This window comes from Capra hircus, chromosome 24 (assembly GCF_001704415.2).
Source record: "Capra hircus breed San Clemente chromosome 24, ASM170441v1, whole genome shotgun sequence".
Taxonomy (NCBI): domain Eukaryota; kingdom Metazoa; phylum Chordata; class Mammalia; order Artiodactyla; family Bovidae; genus Capra; species Capra hircus.
The window spans coordinates 35,400,867-35,418,967 of record NC_030831.1 but is presented as its reverse complement, the minus strand read 5'-3'; the positions used below and the strand labels follow the sequence as shown (position 1 = coordinate 35,418,967).

The 18,101-nt window shown below is 34.0% G+C and overlaps 1 protein-coding gene across 1 annotated transcript in view; it reads right to left on the bottom strand.

The window, feature by feature from the left end:
• The window catches only part of ROCK1 (Rho associated coiled-coil containing protein kinase 1), a 127,393-nt gene that overhangs the window by 49,043 nt on the left and 60,249 nt on the right, over positions 1 to 18,101 (bottom strand). Inside the window, exons 5-10 of the mRNA XM_005697060.3 lie at positions 16,191 to 16,366; positions 15,310 to 15,394; positions 13,871 to 14,015; positions 13,413 to 13,551; positions 9,581 to 9,672; positions 1,654 to 1,813 (exon numbers count right to left, since the gene is read on the bottom strand). Of these exons, the coding sequence (XP_005697117.2) occupies positions 1,654 to 1,813; positions 9,581 to 9,672; positions 13,413 to 13,551; positions 13,871 to 14,015; positions 15,310 to 15,394; positions 16,191 to 16,366 (797 nt within the window). The remainder of the gene's footprint in view (positions 1 to 1,653; positions 1,814 to 9,580; positions 9,673 to 13,412; positions 13,552 to 13,870; positions 14,016 to 15,309; positions 15,395 to 16,190; positions 16,367 to 18,101) is intronic.

The following is an 18,101-nucleotide window of genomic DNA, read 5'->3' as shown; positions in this document are numbered from 1 at the left end:
CTAGAGTATGATAATGTAGTACAAATAGTGCATGTGTGTCTATAATGACTATTTAATTCAAGATTGCCTTTGTGTAGAAAAAGTAATCACTTTTGTGTAGAAAAAGTAATTAACTGCTGAACTCTACTACAGAAAATCTAAACACACTTAGGGGGGTTGTTTATATCAACATCTTGAATGTTTTAGAACACTCAAGACAGAATAATTGATAAAAATATAAAATTTTTAAAAGAGAAAAAAAAGAAAGAATGCTGGAACAAACACACCACTTTACAGGGTCTCTGTGCATTTCAACATAAAATAGTTCCAATATTACAGTCATAGAGTATTAGGGAGGGAAAAGAGATTAAAATACTGTCTTTTTCTAGGGGTCAAAACTCAAGTATTACCTACTTGTCTGATGATACAGAGAAAGTATTCTAGCATCAAAAGAACAAAATTATTGTCTTATAGTTGGATTACTGGAGAAATTTCATAACACAGGACTAAACTGAATTCCTGTTTTCTAAATTTGACCTGAATTAACCTCTTATTAAAAGTTTTGACTAAAGTGACAAGATGTTTCACTTTAAAAGAAAGTGAGCTATAATAACCTCAAATTTTATCATTACTCCAAGAAATTCAAATGTCTATTACCATTTGAATGGAGTATAATTTGACTAGAAGTACATATTCTAAAATAAACTGATCAAGCAGATTTGACATACCCAGTTGATGCTGCCACATAGTTCAGTTCACTTTTATATACTGGTGTAGCATTTTATTTAGATTTCTGTTGTGTGGTATTCGCCAACCTACATTGTACAACTCATCTATTTCCTCACTAGGATATGAACATCTCAAGAGAAGACTCTGTATCTTATTAATCCTTATACCTGACGAAGAGTAGACTGTCAAATGTGTCTGTTGAATGAATGCCCAGCATATAAAAATAACATTTCACTTGTATCTGAAGTCCACTAGAAAAGCTAAAACTAACACTGGCTCATACTAATGATAATAATAACTAACACCGAGTGCTTATGCCACGCAGAGCATTGCTCTGTTTTACTGTGTTTTGATTCATTTAACCCCTACAACAACCCTGAGACACAATTATTATCCCCATCATCCCTATTTTTGAGGAAATGAAGGTATAAAAAATCAAAGCTATTTGCCTAAGGTCACAAGGCTTATAACGTAAAATATGGTGAATTCACTGAGAAGTTTTAGGGAGGAATCATTTAATTTTTTGAAGAATTGAAAACTATAGGCCTTTTGTAACATCAATATAGTGATGATAATGCTAGAAGACTACATACTGTTTAAAAATGCCTTATAAAATCAGAACTCTTTGGATAACAGGATTAAGCAAAGTATCAATAGTAACAGAATCTCTTGAACTATTAATAGCTGTAATGTGAAGAAACATTAAGTTATTCAGCAAAGAATTTCTGAAAAACAATATCCTGAGCATGGATGAGTTTGAAAGATACTAAATATGAAATCCTGGAAATATAATTAATTGGTGAATGTGACATATTAATATATATTTTTATACACCATTAAATCTACTTTAAATATTCTAAGGTAAATTTTAGATATCCCTAAGAAAATAATATGACTACAACAAAATCAGTGCCTACCCCCAAAACCAATGTGTAGCATACTTACCTACGATTGCTATAATATGTAAATCCTACAAAAGGTAGTTGATTGCCAACAAAAGCTTTAGGTATAGGGAATGTTTCTTCATCTCCTTTATCTTCTTCCAAGTCATCAAAGTTACTTGTGTCTATGTCACTACTTAAATCAGGTACAACTGGTGCTACAGCTAAAAACAGAAACAAAATTAGTTCATTTCAAATTTAATATCAAGTGAAGAAATGATTTTGCACTAACTACTAATGATTTCCTACATATAAATAACTTGTGAACCACAAATTCTAAATGGGCTGAATTCTATTACAATAAGCTTTACTAGGATTATTAATCAGCAGCTACAGATCATGGATTATATAATTCTGTAAATCAATTATTTTCAAAAATAATTATGATAATTATCATACATACCTCAAGTTTAATTTGAGTATTACAAGTCAAGTATTATTAAGGTTTGTTTTAAAATACACTGTAGTATAAGATGTGCAAAAGCAATTAGGACTATAGAAAAGACTGTTCAGAAACTACAGGGCAAAACAAATTGCACTTAAAGTTGGTTAGCAACAGTATTTCATTTGTTAATCTGCTCTACAGCAAACTAGAAATCAGCAAACTAGAAAGCATCTCTTAGCAGTCTTGGATATAGTTAATAATTTGTTACTGAAATATTTTTACTTATCTAGAATCTAGATAATCAGTATTCCCCTCCCCACCAGCTCAATAGCTCTATAAGAGCAAAGTTTTTTTTTTCCAATTAATTGATTTATAATATTACATTTCAGGTGTAAAGCTAAGTGATTCACTTATATGTGTGTGTGTATGTGTGTGTATGTGTGTATTTTTATTTTTTCCCCATATTCTTTTCCATTATTGGTTGTTATTATTACAATATACTGAATAGGGGCAAAGTATTTTGAATTATATTTTTAGATTCTTTTCCCATTATTGGTTATTATTACGATACACTGAATAGGAGCAAAGTATTTTGAATTATATTTTCAGACTACCAATAGTTATCTTCCTTGAATTAAGTGATTAGGGACAACTCAGGTAAGTCTTATAAAATGGCTGTTGGGAAAAGAGAACAGGGATACAAAACCTCAACAAAGAATCTTCTTCAGAAGTTCTAAACTTGATGGGAAACAAGACCCACATACACTTAAAATAAAGCTGTATGTGACAATGCAAATCTTCACGACATAGAAAACATCATATGAAACTAGTACTGCCACTGTCTTCTTTTGGAGCTTAAATACACTACAGAAAGTACATACAAAAATAAATATTTGGAAAAACATTTTCTAGTTTAAAGATATAGGAGTATAATAAAATATAACTGAAATATTATCATCAAAACATTCAATAATTATTTTGCATACAATCATTTCATGTTCCCTAAGAGAAAAAGATGAAGAAGAGCAAACAGAAGTAACTGACATTACAATCTTAATTTCACACATAATTTGAATTATTGCTCTACTAAATCATCTGGGTATTCCAGGCAAGAAGTAACTTTTGTTGTGCATCTCAGATACCGTGACCGATCAGATAAATTTGGGAATGAAACAACACATTCAATCAAAAGAAGCTGCAGTTCTAACAGTGTAACAGGAAAAGAGCTTTTCCACCATTTTCTTTCCTTAATGGCCAAGAAAACTGCCCAACTAGACGATTCTAGCTTCCTGACATTAACTGCCTAATTTGTGGAAAGGGGGGGAAAAAAGGATTGTCATTCCTTATGTAGTACATCCTCTTAGCACAAATTTAACCTTAAAACAGTAGTTCTCAATCAGGGACAAATTTGGGCCCTCAGGGATATTCAGTAATGTCTGAAGTTCCCAATTAGGGACAATTTTGGCCCCTCAGAGATATTCAGCAATGTCTGAATGTCAGAAATGTCTGGGTGCATAATTTTTGTTGTCACAACTGGGAGAGGGATGTTGCTGACATCTGGTGGGTAGAGACCACATCCTTTCCAGCATTTGTTATCTGCAGACTTTTTTTGATGATGGCCATTCTGATCAGTGTGAGGTGAAGACATTGTATATTGACAAAAGGGTCAATTTATGAAGAAGATATAACAATGATAAACATATGTGCATACAACAATAATTCCAAAGATACACATATACACATATAAATGACATAAAGGAAACAGTTCTAAGAGTGTCTTCAATAACCCACTTTTAATAGTGAACAAAAAAATCCAAACAGAAGATAAATAAGAAAATGGAAGACTTGAATAATCCTGTAAACCAAACAGATACAAGAGAAAAATAAAGCATACACCAACACCAATAGCAGAATACACATTTTTCTCAGGTGCACATGGGACTTTTCCATGACAAACTGTATGTTAGTTCAAAATACAATAAATTTAAAGAGGCTGAAATTATACAAAGCATTTTCTCCAACCACAATGGAATGAAACAAGAAGTCAATAATAGAAGGAAAATTAGAAGATTCACAAATATGTGGAAATTAAACAGTATTCTCTTAAACCATGAGCTGAAGAAATGAGAAAGAAAAGAAAATGCTTTGAGATGAATGAAAATGAAAACAACATACCAAAACTTATGGGATTCAGTGAAAGCAATACTTAGGGAAGCACTTTATTTTGTAAATGCCTATGTTATATCAAAAAAGCATCTCAAATCAACAACCCAGACTGACACTCTAAGAAACCAGAAAAAGAGTAAATCAAGCCCAAAGCTAGAGGAAGGAAAGAAAAAATACAGATCAAAATGCAAGTAAATAAAATATGTAACAAAAAATGAACCATGAAAATTAACAAATAATTGGTTCTTCAAAAAGATCAATCAAATTGGCAAATCTTTTACTTCAATAAGAAAAAAGAAGAAGAGACATGAACAACTAAAATCAGAAATTAAAGTGGGGACATAATTATCAAGCTTCTACAAATCAAAGGAATAAAATTTAAAAACTAATTCCAGAAACACAAACTATCAAAGCTTACTTGTAAAAGAAAATTTGAAAAGACCTATGGTAAGAGATTTAATCAACAACAAAAAAATGTCTCAACAAAAAGCCCAAGACAAGATGGTTTCACAACTGAATTCCATCAAACACATAAAGAAGAATTAATGCCAATCAATCCTCACAGTTTTCCAGAGACAGAATAGGATAAAACATTTCCTAGTTCATCCCATGAAGCCAGAATTACTCTGACACCAAAGCCAACCAAGACGCCACAAGAAAAAAACACAAACCAATATCCCCCGATGCAAAAATCTTTAACAAAATACTAACAAATTGAATGTAGCCACATATTAAGAGGGTTATAAACTATGATCAAGTGGGATATATTCCAGGGTGGCTCACCACATGAAAGTCAATCAGTGTAATACATCACATTAATAGCATGAAGAAAAAAACCCACATGATTATTTCAGATAACACAGAAATGGCGTTTTACAAAATCCAACATACTTTCATGATAAAAATATTCAGTCAACAAGGCATAGAAGGGAACTTCCTCAATATAATAAAGGGCACTATTGAAAACTCCACAGCCCACACCATATGTAACAGGGAAAGATTGAGAGCTTTTCCCCAATGATCAGGAACAAGACAAGGAAGGATGCTCAATTTCACTACTGCTATTCAACAACATGCTGAAAGTCTAGTCAGAGCAAACAGGCAAGAAAAGAAAATAAAAGGCAGCCTAACTGGAAACACATTCAGTAATTGCTCTAAAAATTCCACTGTCTTTTTTTTCAGGAATGGAAAAACCCATTCTAAAGTTCATATGGAATCTCAAGGGATGCCAAATACAGGCATACCTTACAAATATTGTGAGCTCCACTTCAGATCAGAGCAATAAAGCAAACAGTGGAATAAGGTGAGTCATGTAACTTTTTTTTGGCTCCCCAGTGTGTATAGAAGTTATTTTAACGCTATAATGTAGTCTATTATGTGTGAGACAACAACATTATGTTTTAAAAACTGTTAAAATTAAAAACCTAATTTAAAATTATGGCCTTAACGAAAAAATATTTTACTGCTAAAAAATGCTAACCATCATCTGACCACACAGTGTTGCCACAGATCTTCAATTTGTAAAAAACTGCAGCTATCTGTGAAGTGCAATAAAGCTAGGTATGTCCATAATCAAAACAATCTTTACAAAGAAGAACAAAGTTGGAAGATTCAGACTTTCTGATTTCCAAAGCTACTACAAAGCTACCACAATCCAAACTGTGTCGTACTGGCATAAAGACAGGTATATAGATCAATGGAGTATAATAGAGAGTTCAGAGATTAAACCCTCACGTTATATGTTCAAATGCTTTTTGATAAGGGTACCAACACTATTCAAGGAAAAAAGGACAGTCATTTCAACAAATGGTGCTGGGAAAACTGGATATCTATATGCAAAAGAATGAAGTTGGATTCTTATCTTACACTATATACCAAAATTAACTCAAAAGAATGGAAAGCAATGACTCTGACAGATATTTGTATACCAATGACCAGAGAAACATTACTCATCATAGCTAAAAGGATAAGCATTCTGAAGTATCAGTCAATAGAAGAATGGATTTTTTTAAAAAGTGGTATAAACACACAATGGAATATTATTCAGCCTTAAAATGGAATGAAATTCTGATGCAGGCTATAATATGGATGAATCCTGAAGACAAGCTAGTGAAATGTCAATCTCAAAAAGATAAAGAATGTATGAATTCACTTGTTTGAAGCAGCAAGAAAAGTCAAATTCATAAAGCAGAACAGTGGTCACTGGGGTTTGGGATAAAGGGAGAATGGAGATTTAAGCTTTATTGTGTTACAGAGACTTAGTTTAGGGTGACAGAAAAGTTCTGAAAATGGATAGTGATGTGGTTACACAGCAATCTGAAGGTGGTTAATACTACTGAACTGTGTACTTAAAAATGGTTACAATGGTAAATTTTAAGATATTTATCCTTTATGAAAATAAAAGAGAGAATCTTTCTTAAAGTTTATTGTTTTTAAAAGAACCCAACATAATGCTGAGGCAGTCTAAACTTCTAAGACCCTAAAACTTGCTAGCTCCTAAATTTTTTATCCACAAAGCCTACATTGATTATCTTTTTCATGAAAATATAAAATCCTAAGAGAGGACACCAGACCTGATGGAAAAACAGAACCTAAAGTAGCACATATGTGCATACAATTAATTGTGTTTGCTTTTAACTAGACTGAAAACTCGTCACATGTTTTGACAGTTCCCACAGTTTACCATAAGTGTCTCCCATCAAGTAAAAAGTGGATTAAGTAATGACAATATCTTATCTGAAATGAGATCATGAATGGCAAAGTTTTTCAAGTAACCACATGTTATATGTAAGACAGCATTATTAATAATGTGTTATTATATGTAATAACTGTTATAATTTTGTTTTCCCTAAAATTTAACTTCCAACAAGTGCCAATCCCCTGCATTTCTAATCTATATAATACTGAATAGTAGAAATCCTTAAATGGTACATGGTATTTCACAAGATCAAAGATGTTGGAGTCAAACAGACTGAGACTTGAGTCCTGACGTTGTCATCTGCCAGCAGTGTGACCTGCAGAAAACCATTTAGGTCTTCTCATTTCTTCTTGTCTTTAATCTGTCATTTCTTCTATTCTATCCCAAATAAGGAGAAAAAGTAATTTTACAGTCTTAATACTTAGTGCCTCTAAATTAAGAGTGAGTGAGATCAGGAAGCTTGTGGAAATTCTGCCAAAAATCAAGCTGTTTTGTATTTGTACCCTGCTCCCACACGACCAAGGAACAGATGGTGAAGATTGCCGTTATAACTTGCAGACATGTTAAGTGGTAAAACTACCAAAAGAACTATTATTTGCAAAACAGCAAGAAGTCTTGCCAAAGAAAATTAGAGAGGCAAAAGAAAATTAAAAAGAACTATATTATATAATTTTTAAAATCTTGGCAGGTCAGAGAGGTCAGTTCAGAATAGAAGTATTCTTGGTATTTTAGGGGTGGGAAGTAAAGAAGGGGTAGGAAGAGAGAAAGGGAAGAAGAGAACAGTAAGTTCTACAGACTTCAATTTTTGTTTCTTTTTTTACAGTAAGCACAAAATAGGAGCTACTAGGATTAGGGAAAGCTCTCAAAACGCTCAGGTACATTAAATCTAAGTAGACTGTAGCAAACCATCGGTTAAAAAAAAAATACAGAAATGATAATACTACCTATTCATAGAAATTCTTTAAACATGCAGTTCATTTGATTTAAATCAATGACACAATTCATCTTACTTGCTTTTTCCATAAACAGTTATAGTAAAGAAGTATAATATAAAAAATGCCCCTGCTGTGGACACCCCAATTCCACTAGACTATGAGCTGTTTTCCCAGTGTCTGCAATAGAGCTGTGCTCAGGATAAAGCAGATGGTCAATACTTGCTGACTAGACTGCCTCCTCTCCTAATTAATACAAACTTTCAATAAGCAAAAGGAATTATGTCTTCCCTACTTTTCACAGTGAATTACTGTATAGTTACTCTGGAATTATTTATGCATAGCTTCACTTTGAAAAAGAAGCAACAGAAAGATATTACTTGGTAGTTTCTGTAGTTCTCTTTTTAAATTTTCTCTGATTTACAATTGTAAACGTATGTTTCCCACCTTCTGAAACTTAACTGAGAGCATAATTTGAATACAAAACAGAATTTTTCAAAGCAGTCACTTATCATCTCACTCTACTCATCTCTGTCTTGCAAGCTTCTCTCGCAACAGGAAAACAATAATCATGTCACATTTACTTATGAGGAGGAGGAAGTTCCTTATTTCCTAGTGTATAACTAACTGTTAATAGAGTTTCTCAAGGTGACGCTGCTCCTGCAGCTTCTCCAGACAGCAATGTCAGTATCTGCAGTGGTGTCATTTCTTAATTTCCAGAAAATTTTATTTCCCCTTTTCCCTCTGTAGTCAGTTTTACAGCTTAGTACAATATATGTACTGTACCTGAAGGCAATATGATATATAACAAGGATATTTCACTAATACTGGCAAACCTACATGATCTATTTCTTCAAAATTAAAAAGAATCATCTCTTACAATCTCAACTAGATAGGGAGATCTTAAGAGGAACACCTAATTTGTAACTGCTTCTAAAATAGCTGAGTTCATGTCATACTTACTGTCCATTGCTGATGCTGCAGCAGGAAGTTAAGGGCTGACATACACTATTCTTTCTCTGCTAAGTGAAAAAGGGAACAATTCCTGAGACTTCAGCAAGGGAAAGGTGAATTCTTGGCCTCCCAAATCCACAAAGATCATGGGAACCTTTGGTGCCATGATGATTTCGATTCAGCTACATTAAACAAGGTTTTCTGTGAACTGTCATAATCTCAACTGTTTTTAAAACAGGGAAATAGTCTAAATGGACTGAAAATCAACTTCCTGTATACTACAAATTTTTATTTATTTTCATTGCAAGCTGCAAGTCTGACGGAACCAAGCATACCATAATTTCTTACATGCTAACACAAATTAAATTCTGATAGAACCTCCTTATACTTTAGGTTTTAGCAAAAACAGGAGAATAAACTTTTTTCTCCCAAGAAATATTACCTCTTAATTACTGACTTCCTCTATAATGAGATACTGAAGTCTATACAAAGCAATTCAACAAAGATCAAGTATCACATTATGATTGCTGAGCCCAACTCCATTACATGTACAAAACACTTCATCTTGGCATACTGAATGGAACATTAGAGAAGGAGCAGTATATTTTCCCCAATATTATCAGTCTCTCTTTAACTAGATTAGGACAACACTTACACAGCTTTGGATTTTCATCAGATTTTGTGTGCTTTGGATTTTCATCAGATATACATTTATTTTAGGAAGGCAGTTTCAACAGACTATTTACCACAACTACTTTCAAATATTCACTGTAACGTGCAAGAAGAAACAACTTACTGTCTCGAAGTGTTTCCCAAGCCCACTGATCATTTTTGAAGAAGAGATGTCGTTTGATTTCTTCTACACCATTTCGCCCTAATCTCACCTCTCTGAATAGAGAGAAAAGGAGAAAAATCATTAATCATTTAAGATTTTATTACTATTATCAATTCATATTTATTTTTGGGCATAATGCTAAGTTTGTGCAAGATGATAAATACAATTCTGTGTCACCCTGAAATGATGTTGACTATCAGGATAATTTTGAGCATACATAAAAAATAAGTTGAAGATTGAGAATATTAAAGAATTTTTTCCAAAGAAAAACACACACACACCAAAATACCCCACAGATTTATCGATCCTCCATGGTTTTTCTACTGACAACAAATAACCAGATGAATCACTTTCCTTGCTTCATTAGCCTAATGAATTTTCTTGATAGGTTTTTTAATAGAGGTAAATATATTTTTTGCAACTAACAACTTCATTTCACACCAGCAACTTAAAAAAACTCCAAAAGATATTTTAAAAATAAAATTTCCATTTTATCCTCTAGTACGTACTTCTGACCAAACACCAATGACAAGTAATTCTAGACCCTCCTACAAAATTGAGCTTTATAGACTATGCCAAAGCCTTTGACTGTGTGGACCACAATAAACTGTGGAAAATTCTGAAAGAGATGGGAATACCAGACCACCTGACCTGCCTCTTGAGAAACCTATATGCAGGTCAGGAAGCAACAGTTAGAACTGGACATGGAACAACAGATTGGTTCCAAAAAGGAGTACAAAAGGAGTACATTAAGGCTGTATATTGTCACCCTGCTTATTTAACTTATATGCAGAGTACATCATGAGAAACACTGGGCTGGAGGAAGCACAAGCTGGAATCAAGATTGCTGGGAGAAATATCAATAACCTCAGATATGCAGATGATACCACCCTTATGGCAGAAAGTGAAGAAGAACAAAAGAGCCTCCTGATGAAAGTGGAAGAGGAGAATGAAAAAGTTGGCTTAAAACTAAGATCATGGCATCTGGTCCCGTGATTTCATGGCAAATAGATGGGGAAACAGTGGAAACAGTGGCTGACTTTATTTTCCTGGGCTCCAAAATCACTGCAGATGGTGATTGCAGCCATGAAATTAAGAGACGCTTATTCCTTAGAAGGAAAGTTATGACCAACCTAACCAGCATATTAAAAAGCAGAGACATTACTTTGTCAACAGAAGTCCATCTAGTCAAGGCTATGATTTTTCCAGTGGTCATGTATAGATGTGACAGTTGGACTGTGAAGAAAGCTGAGTGCCAAAGAATTGATGCTTTTGAAGTGTGGTGCTGGAGAAGACTCTTGAGAGTCCCTTGGACTGCAAGGAGATCCAACCAGTCCATTCTAAAGGAGATCAGTCCTGGGTGTTCATTGGAAGGACTGATGTTGAAGCTGAAACTCCAATACTATGGCCACCTGATGTGAAGAGCTGACTCACTGTAAAGACTCTGATGCTAGGAAAGATTGAGGGCAGGAGGTGAAGGGGACGACAGAGGATGAGATGGTTGGATGGCAGCACCGACTCAATGGACATGGGTTTGGGTGGACTCTGGGAGTTGGTGATGGACAGGGAGGCCTGGCATGCTGCAGTTCATGGGGTTGCAGAGTCAAACACGACTGAGTGACTGAACTGAGCTGAATGGGACAAGCTACTGATCCTTGGCCTCTTCCGTAGGCACAGGAAAAAAAGCATTTTAAAATGTGCCTTTAGTTGAGCTGGAAAGAGGAACTTAGGACCATGTGCTTTAGTACAGCACTTATAAACAACAAAAATCCCAAACTTTTTCATGAGTTAAAGACAAACTGTTTCAGATATAATGAGACACTTTTAATGACTTTCACTGACTCTCTCAGACTGGATTAGGGAACCTCTCCATGGTTCTTTGGCACATGATACTTGAGAGTACTTATCTCTGTACAGTAAGTATCTCATCTGTTTGTCTGCTTCCCACAAAGGGCTAGGACATAGTGGAGAAGAGGCTGTGCACCTTGTTCAATTCTATACCCCAGCATGGTTTTTATATTAGACTACATTTATATAGTGCTTATATTAAAATACAGAAATTTCAAAAACTATCATGTTTCAGGTTCTAAAGGACATATTGAAGGAGGATAAATTAACTTTAATTAACGTGAATCCAAAATTGAAACATATTTAAAGGTACAAAGCCCCTCTAGTACTTATATTAACCATATACAACCTTAAGCCCTAAATGTAATCTTAGTAAGTCATCTGGTTCATATTTAAATTTTAGAAGTAAATGACAAAGAGATATACATATATATAATATGCCATTTCTGTTTCTAAGACACTTACGTGCATTCACATTTATAAAAAATGCTTGTTGAAACTAGAAGACCATGTTAATGAAGGAAGGAGGTAGGAAATAATACTTTTTGTTGTACAGCTCTGCACTATCTCCTTAATTTCAAAAAGTATATGCCAGATATAATTAAATCTTTTCCCCAGCTTTACTCAGGTATAACTGGCAAATAAAATTTTAAGATTTTTAGCTTACATTGTGACAATTTTCACTGGAGAAGGGAATGGCAAACCACTTTAGTATTCTTGCCTTGAGAACCCCATGAACAGTATGAAAAGGCAAAATGATAGGATACTGAAAGAGGAACTCCCCAGTTCAGTAGGTGCCCAATATGCTACTGGAGATCGGTGGAGAAATAACTCCAGAAAGAATGAAGGGATGGAGCAAAAACAATACCCAGTTGTGGATGTGACTGGTGACAGAAGCAAGTCCCTTGGACTGCAAGGAGATCCAACCAGTCCATTCTCAAGGAGATCAGCCCTGGGATTTCTTTGGAGGGAATGATGCTGAAGCTGAAACTCCAGTACTTTGGCCACCTCATGTGAAGAGTTGACTCACTGAAAAAGACTCTGATGCTGGGAGGGATTGGGGGCAGGAGGGGAAGGGGACGACAGAAGATGAGATGGCTGGATGGCATCACTGACTTGATGGACGTGAGTCTGAGTGAACTCCAGGAGTTGGTGATGGACAGGGAGGCCTGGCGTGCTGCGATTCATGGGGTGGCAAAGAGTTGGACACGACTGAGCGACTGAACTGAACTGAACTGTGACAATTTTATATTCATACATATACACTGTGAAAGGATTCCCCCAACAAGCTAATTATCACATCAATCACTTCACATATTTACTTTTCCTGTTTCGGCTGGGGGGAAGAACATTTAAGTTCTAGCCTCTCAACAAATTTCAGCTACACAATGCAGTATTAAATGGCATCAACTGAAGACACATCATCATTTTTCTATCACTAGGAAAAAAAAAATGCCCTCAATTAAATTAGTACATGCCACTGATCTTAAGATGCACTCTAATTTTAGAGATTTTGACATGTCTCTAAAAAACAATAGTAAAACCCTCAGGGAATTCCCTTTCACTGCCTGGGTTCAATCCCTAGTTGGGGAACTAACAGTCCACAAGCCATGCAGCGTGGCCAAAAGAACAACAACAACAAAACCAGATTCAATAAAATATACTATCACCTTTATACTTAAGCTAAAATTTTAACAATGAAAAAACTTACAATCTGATCTAGTCATCAGAAAAGAATCTTTTACTATCCCAATTTCTTTAGGTAAGGTAATTGAGATCCAGAAAAATCAGAAAATTACATCAGGTTTTACTGTCATGAAAGACTTGAACAATGGTAACATTTTTATTTCAACAGTGCAAATAAAGGAGCTCAGAAATAGACCTTAAAAACTGAGCAGCAAAATGAAAGTTTCCTTGAATAGTGTTCCATGTTAAAATTATTTACCTGTCAGTAAGGAAGGCACAAATAAGATTTTTTGCTTCTTTTGATATGTCATTATCATCAGGGAAGGTAAGAGAATTTTTATGGTTCATAATCTTACTGTAAGTTCCAACCAGAGAATCTGCATAAAATGGTGTATCACCTGACAAATTGACAGGGAAACAAAGCAAATTAAGATACATTTAGAGAAATAAGCTTCAAAGGAAAAGTCAATGTTACTGCTTAATGATAATTAACTATGCATAAACTAAAAACATACACCAAATACATAAAAAGAAGTAACACATCAAGTTTGTCAAAACACACAAAGTATGTGTTTTTGGATCACAGCTTGGATCAATCTGTTTTCTACTAACAAAATCAACATTGCTTACTTATTATAATCTTTTATCAGAAGAAGCCAAGTCTAAGTATGGAGATGAACAACTGTTGAGAGGTACATAAAATTCTCCTTTACTCACCTACAAGCATTTCATATAAAAATACCCCAACTGACCACCAGTCACATTCTCGTCCATAATAACCATCGCCACCTTGAGATTTTAATACTTCAGGGGAAATATAATCAGGTGTTCCAACTGCTGTATCACATCGTACCATGCCTTCCTAAGTAGAGGTCAAATTTTCAATTAGGATATAAATGTAAAGTGTCAATTATTCCACATGAGTTTTTTCTTAATGTAACCTGTAGAACTCTAAGTCTTTATAAAAATATCATATTAAAACCTAATGCAAACTTGACAAAAAGTAATAAATAGCTTAATCCTATACACATACTACGTACATAATATATTCATGTGTATGTGTTTACAGATACTTTTACTTTGTAATAACTTTCACTAGAAAGACATAGTGAATTTATTAATTTATTATTTTTCACTTATTATTATTTTTTTATTAGACCATTTATTATTCCTCCAGTTGAAACAATAAGATGATCTCAACTGCAGAGAACAAGTATATAAGTCATGGCAAATATGTTGAGAAACTGACAACAAATCACTTGATAACATTAATACATAAAAGGTGATTTAACTGCTTTTTACTAAAATAGCCAGTCAATTTAACTATACTTGAAATAGAGAAAAAACCATGTAAGAAGCGACCATACACATATAAAACAGGAAGGCACATGCATGGAGAAAGGGCATAATAGTGTTAAGCCCACTGACCTCCACTTACTATACATTTTAAACCTCTCTCCAAAATAAAAACAAAACTATATATACCTGTTACTGGTATATAGCTGGTATTAATGCAAGAGAATTATCAATGTTTATACAAAAGTTCTCACATAGGGCTTTCCTCCTAACCAGTTAAGTTTCTTCGGAAATAAATACAACTTTCTGGTTATTCTTCTATGATAAATTTCAAAGAATATAAACTGTTTCAACTGAAAATAAAGCAGCATACTTGCTACTTCAGCCATGTACATGTTATTTATTATATAATCACTGAGCATGGATATCTTTTATGACTGACTCCCAAAATAAGTAGTAAGATCTTTTCATGTTTAATACAAGGCTAAGTAAAACACTAAGAAATACATGTATTACTGAAATCTAGTTTTTATGAAAGTTGCATTTTAACACTGGCATTAGTATTTAGTGCCATTTAAACTAAACCCTTTTCTAGTTAAAACAGTGGACATTACAGAGTTATTTCAAAAGATTCAGTAAATCTGGCAATCCACACTTCCCCTAAATAGGGGAAAAAATAAAGTCCTTACAAGTTACTAACACAACAGTGAAACCATGGCATTTCAGTCCAACAAATATGACAGGGCACATCAGTTCTGTACACGTCCAGATATGGTTAGTAATTCTTAAATTCTTAAAATATTTTGCAAAAAGCACCAATCTTGAATTAGCAAAACTAAATTAAAATCTAATTATTTAACCTTATTCATCTTCATACAAGTACCAAAATCTGCTAACTTCAAATGTCCAGATTTATCCAGCAGCATGTTATCAGGCTTCACATCTCTGAGGAGGGAAAAAAAAATACAATATGTCTGAAATGGGTCATAAATTGATAAAAATTATATGAGGCAATGATTTTAGCTCAGATATCTTCACTCAGTTTAGGTAAGACCACCTTTAAACTACATGAGCTCTCTCTCCACATCTATAAACTGAACTTCATCAGGGAGACTCTCTCATATGTTATGTCTCAGAAGAAGACATGTAATATTCCCTTTGAAGCAGAGTTTGATTCCTCCGAAAGGAAAATCAAGTCATTTGAGAGAGAATAACCATAAGAAATGTAACATTCAAACATAAAAAGTAACTGAAACACACAAGATAGATAAATACATAAATATCCCTAGAAGAGGGTCTTAAGTCACTTGCATTTTTTTATCCCTGGCACTGAGCACAGTAATTGCACAAATTCAATTGGTGTTTGTAGAACAAATGAAACTACCCATCTAACAAAGAAGTATGATCTATTCACTAATCAAAAGCAAATTAATTTGAATGTAAAAATTAAAAGCATTTAATACCCTGGAAGATACCTTAAAAAAATAGCTTATCCATTTTACTTTTTAGGACACTATATAAAAGCCTTATAATCAAATTAAGAAATATTAAAGAGTACATTTATATCAACAGTAAACTGAAATGTTAGAACTACAAATTTCAAAGTTTTAAATCCTGAAATACCGCTTATGTCATATGGAAGAATAAGTGGACTCAGAGGGGGATGTGTTAACCAAATAAAGTACTTATTTTTAGCTTCTCTCTTCGACAAATGAGAAAATTTAAACATTTTTATCTTTACCTATGGATAAAACCCATGGAATGGATTGCATCCAATGCAAGAACTACTTCTGCAGTATAGAATCGGGCCCATTTTTCAGGCACATCATAGTTGCTCATTAAATTTACAAGATCTCCACCAGGCATGTATTCCATTACCATGTAGAGATAACGATCATCTTGGAATGCATAAAATAGCTACACAAATACAGAAGAACAAAGAAATTAATTAAGATTAAGCAAAACTGTTTCATTTAAGAATTGTCAAAAATACTAGTATAATTAAAATAATCAAATGCAGTAGTTGTAAGCACTGTTTTTAAAAAGGAAATAAATACAAACATAAATAGCACAAAGAACTTTGCATATGTCAAGGAATTATTAACTGGTTATTTCTGAGGAGCTGGAGACTTTTTTCTCTACATTTTCTGTATTAATTGAATTTCTTATACTGAGAATTTTTAAAAATTATAACAGTTTCAATAAAGGATATACAATTCTTCTAAGCAAAGATATATTGTAGTTCTAATTTAAGTTGTACATAGTGGGGTTTAATGTTAAATTTATATTCATATCACAATTTTCCAGTAGTCTAATAAATTAGGCTTTAGTTTTAACTGTCTCTGACTAGCTGTGTGACTAGGCTATTATATAACCTCTCAAATTATCTGTGACTATATCCTTCTTGGGAGACTATATGAACTGTACTGGGACTATACGATATTTGACTGTTATTGGTTGCACAGTCTGCATCTAGATGCCTGGCAGTTGGCAAGTACTTAATGAATGTTCAATGAACAAAAGCACAAATTTAATCTATAAATTGAGGATGTAGCTAATGGGGATTAACTGCCTTTCTGGGTTGTTAAAAAGAGAATAGCGAATACTGAAAGCACTTACTACAACAGGTGCTCAGTAAACAACTGCAGTCAGTAGGAGGAGCAGCCAACAGAGAAGCAGGAAGAGGGCAAAAGAGTCAAAGCAGGAAGGGGAAGGTCCATCAATATGAAATTGGCAACAATATCAGGCATAAATATATGACCAGGGTTGAAGTTAAAAGGAGAGCAAATTTACAAAAGAACATTTTTTTTTTTTTTTTTCTTTTTTGGCCCTGACGTGCAGCTTGTAGGATCTTAGTTCCCTGATTAGGGATTGTACTGGGGCCCAGGGCACTGAAAACCCCAAATCCAAACCACTGGACCACCAGGGAATTCTCTACAAAAGGACATTTTAAGTAAACATGATAAGATTAGAATACAACTAAACTAAATGAAATAAGCCCTAGAGAAAAAGTATAAATTATAACTAATTTACCTAGGCAGTTATATCTTTAAATTATTTGTGTATTTCATTTTTTTCAACAGCATTTTATGATTTTAGCTATGGATTTAGTAACTTCAGTTATTTTAGTTATGGATTTAGTAACTTATGGGCTTCCCTGGTAGCTCAGCTGGTAAGAATTTGCCTGCAATGCAGGAGATCCTGGTTTGATTCCTGGGTCGGGAAGATCCCCTGGAGAAGGGAATGGCTACCCACTCCAGTATTCTGGCCTGGAGAGTTCTAAGGACAGAGGAGCCTGGCAGGCTACAGTATATGGGGTTGCAAAGAGTCAGACATGACTGAGCGATTTTCACTTTCACTTAGTAACTTTAATTACAAAATATATACTTAGAGGGAAGGATAAGAAACTAAGTGGTGCCTCATGGCTATCCCAGGTTAACATGTACAGTGAATCACTCGGACACCATAATTAAAGAAACATTGCTGATCTGGTGGCAGTTTCCCTATTTACAGACAATGTATCAAGAAAAATAAAGATTAAAATTCACAAGTTGTAAATTTAACCTTAAACGTTTATGTCATGTTTTTAACTCTTTACACAACATTGATCATTCCTCATATCAGTGGTTCCCAACCAGAAAGGGAAACTGTT